General features: G+C 42.2%; 2 protein-coding genes across 5 annotated transcripts; one reads left to right on the plus strand and one right to left on the minus strand.

The window, feature by feature from the left end:
- Positions 1–765: 765 nt before the first annotated feature.
- mitfa (melanocyte inducing transcription factor a) lies at positions 766–5882 on the plus strand (the record flags this gene model as incomplete). Of its 4 annotated transcripts, none has more annotated exons than XM_084543072.1 (9): positions 766–798; positions 1409–1639; positions 1711–1806; positions 1893–1998; positions 2289–2372; positions 2638–2694; positions 2829–2904; positions 3097–3244; positions 5006–5882. In XM_084543072.1, 9 exons carry the CDS (start codon positions 766–768, stop codon positions 5402–5404), a joined length of 1230 nt encoding a protein of 409 aa, XP_084399198.1. In that variant the 3' UTR covers positions 5405–5882. The 4 variants fall into 4 exon arrangements, with proteins under 4 accessions (XP_084399198.1, XP_084399196.1, XP_084399197.1 ...); XM_084543070.1 differs by having other exon boundaries at positions 1409–1621; positions 2280–2372; XM_084543071.1 differs by having other exon boundaries at positions 1409–1621.
- Positions 5883–6566: 684 nt separating this feature from the next.
- On the minus strand, positions 6567–10627 carry eevs (2-epi-5-epi-valiolone synthase). The gene is made up of 5 exons (XM_084543644.1): positions 10348–10627; positions 7997–8630; positions 7634–7873; positions 7244–7496; positions 6567–7050 (listed from the first exon to the last, which is right to left on the minus strand). The coding sequence occupies exons 1-5, from the start codon at positions 10488–10490 to the stop codon at positions 6950–6952; spliced, it is 1371 nt and encodes a 456-aa protein (XP_084399770.1). The 5' UTR covers positions 10491–10627; the 3' UTR covers positions 6567–6949.
- Positions 10628–10885: the final 258 nt, after the last annotated feature.

A 10885-nucleotide genomic window follows, 5' to 3' on the forward strand; every position in this document is an offset into this window, starting at 1 on the left:
CATTCTGCTGTACGCCGCTGACTGCGCTTGGCGCCACGGCTATCACATTCACACACACACAAACAAAAAAGAAAAGCCCTGATAACGACGCTGATACTCTGTTATATAATTAATGCTTGTTAGTACGAGCAAGATGATCGACGCAGGAAGTAAACGCACCTAAACAGTCAATACTCGATAAAAACACTTCCCTAAATCCAGCCGTTCACCTTCTTTACCCTGCGTAAATGTGACCGCGTAACAGTGGACGGTTCAACGTAGTTAACCTCTAAAAATCCCAAAACGTGGACGGGGTTAGTAAACACAGCATACATTTGGGTTTTTTCATGCGGCTAGTTTGAGCCGGGACAGTGGCATCAATTGTGTTTCTGGAGCTCAGAACAAATGATGTTTTATACTAGACGAGCAGAACTAAAGATTAAATGTTAGTTGGCCTTGAGCGAGCTTCAGTTTGCAGACTACTGGTCAGCCAGTAGAAAGGCCCCTTTGTGAGCTGGAGGTGGTGACGTCAAATGGGCTCTATAAAGACATAAATTCATAGTTAAACTGGAACAACACAGCAGTGGGAGGATGAGCCTTGGTGTCCTCCTCTGTTTCTTAACTTGCATAACTAATAAGCCTTAAGCTCTGGATATATGAAGCAGGGCTAGCAACTTGCCCTCACATTTGCACAAGCTAGTTTACCGACTGCAGCACAGGCTAGCAGGATAATACTGTCTGTATATTATTTTTGTTATCAGCTAATTGTCAAATTACTCATAAAAAATGCTGGAGATGCTTGAATACAGCCACTACCAGGTGAGATGAGTTGATTTTTCTCTTTAATATTGCTCCCAACAACAACAGTGGACGCATCTTTTGACGTTAGCGGTGTTTCATACTAAGTTATTACGCATGCTCGCTAAACACTGCAACTACTGGTACTGTGAGAACTACAATGGACTATAACGGAGTTTTTATTACTGCTGCATGTGTTGTTGAGGTGCCGCGTGAACTTTGAGTAGCCACAGATCATGTGACAGTGTCCTCTCTGTGGAGCGGAGTAGTAAATAACAATTGTCCTGCGGGGAGGTTTTGAAATGTAATTTAAGGAAAAATAAATTATGTCTGAGGCTTGTTTTCTCAAACTGGTAAATGTCCCAAAGAGAGCCTGCAGCCGGGCATCAAATGTCTTTAGATTTTACAGCTTTTGCTCATTATACCGTCCCCATCACATTAGGACGGTGTGGTGAAACGTTCCAATCAAAAGCCACACATATCCTGCACAATATTGCCTAGTTCCAACAATTATTTATCCTTGGCCATGCTAACTCTTTAATCTAAAAACCTTACGCTGTAACATCCTAAACTCGACCGACGACCGGATCCAAATTTCCGCGTTGTAAATCTTGACATCTTGCACACGTAGGTGCAGTCCCACCTGGACAGTCCCACCAAGTACCACATCCAGCAGACTCAGAGGCAGCAGGTGAGGCAGTATCTGTCCACCACCCTAAACGGCAAAGGTGGCAGCCAGTGCCCCAGCCAGCCCTCGGAGCACAGCATGACGCCCGGGCCCGGCAGCAGCGCGCCCAACAGCCCCATGGCCCTGCTCACCCTCAGCACCAACTGTGAGAAAGAGGTACGCCTGCTCAGCTCGGCTGAAGACGGTTGCTTTTATTTAATTCAGATGCAGAGAGAGAATCAAATGTGTTTTCTTTTTCTTTGCAGATGGACGACGTCATTGATGATATTATCAGCTTGGAGTCGAGTTACAACGAAGATGTTCTGGGACTGATGGACTCAGGACTCCAAATGAACAACGCGGTAATTTATCAAGACGCTCTTCTGTGGATTGATGATTTATCTTTTTTGCTTGCATGCATTATAATGACATGTCCTTTATGCTCCAGCTCCCTGTGTCTGGTAATTTACTGGATGTGTACAACCAAGGACTTTCACTTTCTGGCCTCGGCATCAACAGCTCCTGTCCATCCAGCATTAAAAGGGAATTCACAGGTAAACACATAAGTTAACTTGCTTTTTATTTTCAATTTGACTGCTCTTAAGTATATTTTGATCAATGCAGTGAGTGACTGATACACAGGTTAGCACACTGTCCTGCAAGTTAAATCTAAACTACTCACTGAGAAATGTTTGCATGCACGACTACTTGTTTGTTAAGATCCCCGGTGGTAGAGTGAACCGGACACATTCGCGTCAGTAGGCTCGTGTTAATATTGTGTGCCATTTGGAAGTGCACAAGATACTACCAAGTCAATGACATGCCAAATAATTAATTACTCCAGCTCCTGGCATGAAGCAAGTGCTGGAGAAGCCTGGATCCTGTGGCCAGTATGAAAGCTATCAAAGGCCAGAGGGCTTTCCAGTAGGTAAGCAAAGCAAAATGAAAAAGAGTGAAGTAAAGAAGATGTCTTATGAACTGTACTGTCAGAAACTGTCTGTTGAGTATTTTGTGTATGACTATATTGCACACAATATGAATCAACTGTGATTACAAAAAGCTAATTTTAGCCTCCCCCGCCCCCAACTTTAACTATATAATTTTAACTTCTTATTTCAAATGTGCTGTAAGATAAAATAACAGATTTACTTCTGGAATAATGAGATGATACGCTTTTTGTCTCTGGCCCACAGAAGCCGAGGTCCGTGCTCTTGCTAAGGAGAGACAGAAGAAGGACAACCACAACTTAAGTGAGTCAGTCAGTCAATCAGAAGTTTAAATAGCTATCTTTATTTTTGTTTAATATTAGAACTTGTCATCAAACCTTCACTGACCGCCCGGCTCCTCAGCTTACTGTATATTTTTATTATTTGACATATTTTAGTTGAACGAAGACGGAGGTTCAACATCAACGATCGCATTAAAGAGCTGGGAACTTTAATACCCAAGTCAAATGATCCGTAAGTATTCATGTATGCTCATGAGTCCATGTGTTCAGCCGTCTCACTGTCTATGCAGTAACTCAATCGTTACCTTTGTTTTTAACCCCCTCCTGTCCATGTATCTCAAAGCGTCCTTAAGGGATCCAGTGCTCTTCTGGTCAGCCGGTCAGCTGACTCTAACTATAGACCCTTGTCTCCTCTATACCCCAGAGACATGCGCTGGAATAAGGGCACTATTCTGAAAGCCTCGGTGGACTATATCAGGAAACTACAGCGGGAGCAGCAGAGAGCCAAGGAGCTGGAGAGCAGGCAGAGGAAGCTGGAGCACGCCAACCGCCACCTGATGCTCCGTATACAGGTGGGACATCAGAGCAGGACGCTTGTGCAGAATGAACAGTGTTTCATTTTAAGGGAATTTGCTTGCTTTATGGTGTAATATAAATTAACTGAGATGAGATAGATTATTTTCATGTTAAATCAGCATCTTCCAGCGTTAGGTGTGAAAACAGGGCAAATCCTGCAACGCCTGTTCACTGAAGCAGTCCATCTTTGCACATAAGCGCATTCACTGCTTTAGGTCTTTAGATGTTTCCCATGAACACTTGGATTTTATATCGATTAATAAAATAACATGTATCTTTAATAAATTTAGACTTAGATAGACTTTATTGATCCACAAGGGAAATTGCTTGGTCACAGTAGCTCAGCTGAAAGAAAATGAAAAATAAAATAAAATTAAATAAAATTAAATTAAATTAAATTAAATAAAGCAATAACTGTACAAGATTTTACAAATTACAAAGAACTAGAGACAGAAGTAAATATACATTATGATAGGTGTAAGATAGTTAACAAAAATAAATAAAATAAAATAAAATAAAAATACTAGTCAAATAAAAAAGAAAAATAGGTGTAAGATAGTTAAAAAATATAATATAATATTATATATATATATAATATAATAAAATAATAATCAAATAAATAAAATAAAACAAACAAAAAATGTACAAGATTTGCATATGTAAAAATGTACAAGAGGTAAATATACACTATATACATTGGAGGGATAAATAAAGTGCAATAATATGGATGGAGGAGCATTGTTAACTCTGTAACACTGTAATTAGTGAGTGAGGTGGTTTTAGGTGGGATAGTTTGTACTAGAACTGAATTTGAACTCTTTATCCTGTAGGTGTAATAGTGAGTTTCCAAAAAACAATGTACAGAAACATAACTCCTGTTGGTTCAGCTGTCTGAGAGGGATTACGTCCCTTGTGGTGTGTGGCAGTGTATTTATCTGCAGAGACTTTCCCCTTATTTAATGTCGTGTTACTGTGCTTCGTGGGTGTGTAGCCCTGAGCCAGTTACAGCGTGCACATTGTGAAAGTAGGACTGTGGCGATCAGGTTACATCGCTGCCTCTATCTCTGTTCTGTCTGTGTCAGGGACGTATAAAGAGCTGCAGGTTTGTGTGTCCGACCGAGGGGCGAGGCTGAGCTGCTCCCTCACACAAAGCAGAGGAGAGGAAGGCCAATTCATAGTCTGGCTCACTTAACCACCACTGATACGTCTCTCTCTCTTGAGCTCATTCAGGTTCAAGTGTACAACACGGTATAAAAAAATACTACTAGTTATACCTTTAAGATGAGAAAATGTGTGTTGTTGTATGTTTCCTTACCTATCAGCCACAACATTATGACCGAGAGGAGACAGGAGAACTAAATAAACATCGACCATCTTGCGACAATTCAGTGTTCTGCTGGGAAACTTCTGGACCTGGTATTCATTGGTGTGGATGTTACTTAGACATGTAGCACCCACCTAGACCAGACCAGGCACCCCCACCCCATAGCAATGACACTCCTTGATGGCAGCACCCATCCCCAGCAGGATGCAGCAACAAAAACACTTTAGGAACAACTCATAAAAAAGTGGGCCCGCCCACTAACAACATCCTGTTGCCAGACACCACAGGACACCCTCAGAAGGCCCATGTCCATTCTCTGATGAGTCACAACTCTTTTGGAGAACTACATAATATTAGGAAGGTGGTCATAATGTTCTGCCTGATCGGTGTACATTCCCGTGCATCGTCTAAATGATGTTGTGTACCAATCTAGGAGCTGGAGATCCAGGCCCGTGCTCACGGACTCACAGTGGTGTCATCCACATCCGTCTGCGCATCAGAGCTGATGGCCCGGGCCATCAAACAGGAGCCCGTTCTCGGCGACTGCCCCTCGGATCTCTACCAGCGCAGCTCCGCCCCCGACATGTCCCCCCCGACCACACTGGACCTCAACAACGGCACCATCACCTTCGACCACATTCCTGCGGACTCCGTGGAGCCCGGCCCCTACGGAAACTCCAGGACCTGTAAAATGAAGGAGTTGGTAAGGGACAACAGCCTCGGGCCAATTTCCCCCAGCGACCCCCTGCTCTCGTCCATGTCCCCGGACGTCTCCAACAACGTCAGCAGCCACCATAGTTCCGGTATGGAGGAGAAAGAACATGGCTGTTAGCCCGACACCATGTGCCACACTGACACTTATCTGCATTTGTAGCATTCCACCAGTGAGCCACCTCCACTGAATGATTCCACGTGACCGAGTGGAGAAAGGAACTTTTATTTTATTTTATTTTTTATCTTGATTGCATTTTTTCTTACATTTTGTCCATTTATTGCTTAGCTCTAGGGTTCAGATGTTAAGTATGTTTCTATGATTCAAGACACAGTGTTTACGCCGTCACCTGATATTGATGCCACTTAGCTGAGCAGTTTTACAAACAAGTAAGATCCCCAGTGACTCTGTAGTCTCTACAAACTGATCGACTTTAAAACTTCATGTTGTAAACTTATAATGACCATCCGAAAATGTTCTTTGTGTTGAATTTGTGTTGAATTGTGCACGACATAAGAGATAATGTGATGCTAAATCTTGTCGACAGCCGAACATTGGTATTTGAACGGATATTTCAGTTTATTTAAAATAATCTTTTTTGTATTCTGCAGAAATCGACCAGATTAAAAGTATTATTATTGTTATCATTCTATTAAATATTATATTATGACTTTAATTTAATTTGTTTTTTTTCTTCACTGAGACCTTACTTTGTTTTAGGCCCATAGAGTTTTACACGGAGGTAGAATAATATCCTATTAGGTGCAGACTTTTTATTTTATTTATTATTTTTATGACTTTTTATGTTTACTGAGCAATGTGCCTTCATGGCTTCCCTGTTTCACAGTGTCTGTTTGCATTTATAATGTTCTCAAAAGCTACAGTTTGTGTGGTTTTATGTTTGCGGTTGGGCGCAGCTGCAACTGGTAAGGCTGGTCACATTTAGGCTTCACTGATTTTACATCGCAAAATAATATTAGTCAAGACACAGTGACCACATGTGGTGTTTTACACTCAAACAACGGCAGTTCAGCCTGTCATTTATCTTTACTTCCATAAAACCTCGTCAGCCCCCCTCTGAGATGTCCTGTACTATCCTACTCTAATTTTTTTTTTATTCCACCTTTAAATGAAATTATACTTTGAAATTATTATGCAGAAAGCATGAGCTAATGATTTAACATGGGGTTAAAGCAGCTTTCTATTTGTGAGCGATGCCGATTTAAACAGCAGTGAATAGATGAACATTTATATGTTAAAATCAACACACTCTCGATGCATGGACAATGTGACGACAATAAAAAAAATCTTTATTGAAGCGTACACGCAAGCCAGTTCAAGTCAATGTATCCCTAAACACTTGGGAACTTAAACAAATGTTAAAATGATTTAGAAAATTAAACATATTTTCACGTTATCAATGGATTTCTTTTCTACAACCAACATCTGCATATTTTTATTTTATTTTGTCTGCAGTAACAGAATCCTGTCGGCTGTCGGCTGACCTTCCTACGGGCGCCTGCAGAAATAGCACGCCGCAGTGAAAATAATGAACATAGTAAAAACTAAAAAAAAAAAATGAAACTGGATACACGTCGCCCTCTAGATGTAAACATATTCTTTTATATATAAAAAAAGGACTGATGCAGCTGCGGGACATGCAGGTTAAGGGTCACAGTTGTTGCTGTCAGAGGAGACGCTCAGCTCTTCACACCATTTTTTGTAAGCTCTGTGAAGGATCTCATATGACGTGTTATTGAAAATTTCTGCAATGAAAGCAAGGAGAGAATGCTTTAGCTGTATTGGTTGCATAAGAACGACAAAAAAAATAAAGGCTCCTAGTCAAAACTATTTTGCAAGGACACACAAAGGACTGGTGCTACTTTCTTATCTAAAAAAGTAAACCGTTGACTGTTTTGGGCTGAGGGGAGACTCAGTTGAACAGTTTTCGACTCTTACCTGCTTGCCCCAGGCCAACGGGCAGAGGCATTCGGACCAGGCCACCAGAATGCTTCAGCCTGGCCTCCAGAGACGTCTCAATGAGCTCCATGGTGCATGCCTCATGCCAGACAGGCAGCTCCAGGCCGACCATACAGCTGATAATCCTCTGCTTCTCCTCTTCCGTCAGCAGGCCGCTCTCCTGGGACACGTAAAGCATGTAACACATATCAATGTTCACTGCCTCGCCGTGCAGCAGAGACGGGAGAACTTTCTGTGTGGAAAAGAGAAAAGAGTAGGAAAATGTAAGGTTGTCGCCAAAAAACAAAACAAAACTCACATTGGGTGAAGTACTGCTCAGCCTCCACGCATCAACAAAAGATTTAAAGTCTGCAATGAGGCATCAATCACCATCTCTAACGCCGGGCTGACAAGGTGGCCAAAGTCCACAAGTCTGTTTAGGTCGTCCTCCCAAAGGTTCGGGGCGAGCTCCTCCAGCATGGTCGTGATGGCTATACGAGTGGCCTGCGACGCAGCCTTTAAGCTGCCGCGCCCATACACGCTGTTGTCACCCTGGAATTTCATGTCCAGCAGCATGGAGCCGTGTTTCTCAAGAAGCTCAAAGAGGCCTCTGTGCTTCATTAGGGCCATCTGCAGGGAACAAGCAAAACATGACAAAGCATGAAACTGTACTTTTGGACTTGGGACTAGTTTCAGCATTGCATTAGGTGTGTTTTTAAGACGTTAACTGACTCTGACATGACTTCACAGTACCTTTAACATCTCCGCCAGCCCGTTGGAGATGTGTCGCCGGGGAACGGTTTGAATAAACGACAGGTCGAGGAAGGCGGCGGCAGGCGGAATGTAGGCGCCCAGCTTGTTCTTGCAGTTTGCAAAGTTCACCCCCGTCTTTGCCCCGACGCTGGCATCAATGTAGGAGAGCAGCGTGGTCGGGACCCTGATGTAAGGGGTGCGCCTCCTGTAGAGCGAGGCGGCCAGGCCCACGATGTCTAGGCACACCCCTCCGCCTATGGCGATGATGGGCTCCGTGCGGCGGTCGAGGGAGAAGTTATTGACGTCGTCTAGGATTTTAAGGGCCATTTCCATAGATTTGTTCTCCTCAGTGGTGGGTAGAGCCAAGATCTTGTACAAGACATTGTTGCTCTCTAAATACTCTGTTAGCTTGGGGCCGTAGATTTTAAACACCTCCTGGTCAATGACCACAAAGCGTTTGATTGGCTTGTTTGATTTTTTAATGTCCTCAAGCTCCTGCGGGTCATTGATGTGGCCCAGCAGGAGGGTGTCGTTGCTTGGGTCTAGCAAGCCCCAAGTCTCGGTTACCTTGTAAGTGAAGATGATGGGGCTGACCACGGTCCAGGTGGTGCCCTTCTCCGTGGTGCTCTCGTAGCTGCCACACAAGACACATGAAAGACATTCATTATGTGCAGCACTTACAGAGGATCGGAATTACTTAAGACCCACGGTGCAAAAGGCTAAACACTAAACTAGAAATATAAACATCTGCAGTCAATAAATATATAAATAAAGGCACATAAGAGATTGAAGTGAGTCCAATGTTGCATGAAGTGTCTGGTGCAGCCCCTGAGTTTTTAGAAAGGACCTATGAGGTGATGCAGGCTTAGTTTTTATCTCCAAAGGCAATATTTAAATATATTTAACAACTGAAGGTGTCTGCAATCAAACATGAATGAAAAAAGTCTGGAACTGGACTAAACACTTAATGCAATTCTAGAAATGCACACGTAAAACTAAATCTAACAGAAAGGTTCTTCAGCTCGGACAAAACTCACCTTCCTGCAATCAGTTTGAAAAAAAACAAAACAAAACAAAAACAACAGCGTCAGCTTATCAAATGTTTTCTCTCATAGACAGAGGTCACATCTGAAACTCAAGGACCACATTTAGGCAGAGCCCCGGCGAATATCTCCAAACAGGAACAGTCTTATCAGACCTTGCAAAACGTTTCAACTTAAATAATTCATCTTGAAAGTGCTTTACGTGCCAGGTGTAGCTCACCTACTGTGAGGTCGCTTCGTCTAAATCTAACCACATCAGCAGGTTTTTCTAGTAGGTCTGACATAGGAAACGTGTCTACATTACATGAGAAACTTGCACGTTTTTTTTTATTTTTTTGGTATTTCCCCTACAGTACTGTGGTTGTAGAGTATCTGTCAATCATGAATAACTTCAGGCCAAATTCACACCTCTGTGAGATAAATCAGACTCAGTCACTTGCCTTCACTTGTTCAGAAAGATGAAGGATGTCCTGTGGTGATGAAAGATTTGTTCCTGGGAAGAAACTCTGAACAATTTTTGGTGAAGTAAAGTGAAGGTCAGCGTGTGCGCTCTTTCGGTTAGAGGTCAGGATGGATGGCTGGAGTGACAATGCACATCAGCACAGTGAAGACTCTTATTCTACATTTGTTGCTCTTAGCCGGGGATCATTAATCAACCAGGAATGCTAATTATATGTTTGTTTGTTTTTTTAAATTATTATTTTTTTTTTTATTTCACCCAGCAGCTGCCAAACCTTAACCGAACAATAACTGCATCTTTGACAGCCCTCCAAACCCCACCCTGCAACACCAGCAGGGTGAGAAAGAATGTGAGTTCAGCCAATGGAAAATCACTGACTAGAACCTGGTCTGTTTATGATTTATATTTACGCCTGTGATTTATTAGGCAGTTCAAGTTTGAATGTGAGCTCCCTGTCATTCATTAAAATACCAAACGCTGAAGTCTCAATTTAAACCCGCGGATGTGTTGTTTAGTGTTACTTTTCTTCTTCTAGGATTTATTTTAAATTCTTTGTTCTATCTTTTGCAACCACCAGGTTTTGTTACTCAGTAAGCTGACTCTGCTATCATGCCCAGACTGTAGAAACCATTCATATTCTGCAACCAATTACTGTGCGGATGTAAAAAAGAAAAATACTAACTGAGGCATAAATAGATGTTAAGAGTGGCTGCATCATTTATTTATTTTTAATTTTTTTAAAAAAGTAAAGTCTAGAAGAAAAGGCATCTTTTGTAAAACTAAATAAAGCAAATATTCAAGCAGAATCTACAGCATTTTATTTAGATTAGAGTAAAGGACACACTTACATTTTGGCAGCAGACACACAGTCAGCTGTGTCCTTATTAATCTGCTTTTCCAGTTTGCACTTCCAGGTCCCTTTGACTCGAACTAAGCTAAACTCATTCTTCTTTTCTTTGGCGTCCCTATTGTCATGATGAACCTTTCCCATTCTCGCAGTGACGAGTGTAAGTTGCAGGTGGGAGACGAGCTGGTGAACGGGTTCATAATATATCCTGACAAGGAGGTTTTAAATACAGTAAAGTGTCGAGAGGATGCCCCTGCAAGGGAGGAGCATTCCCTTCACATGTCATTACATGTGTATGCGCTTATACAATGCAAGTTTGTGTAACTGGCAAGGTGAGGTTACTTAACTAATTAATTGTTAAATGAGGATCCTTATCTGAAAAACTTGACATCTTTATTCCAAAAGTCCCACATTCGCGGTGGAAAGAAAACATTGTAGCTTCAAATTCCTTCACATTGTCTATTTCTTCCCCTGGCTGGCGGTAGCACCAACTATGAATAACGTCAGCCCGTAGTCACACCTTCTCATTCAGTCGCCAG

Source organism: Chelon labrosus (assembly GCF_963514085.1).
Source record: "Chelon labrosus genome assembly, chromosome: 4".
Taxonomy (NCBI): Eukaryota; Metazoa; Chordata; class Actinopteri; order Mugiliformes; family Mugilidae; genus Chelon; species Chelon labrosus.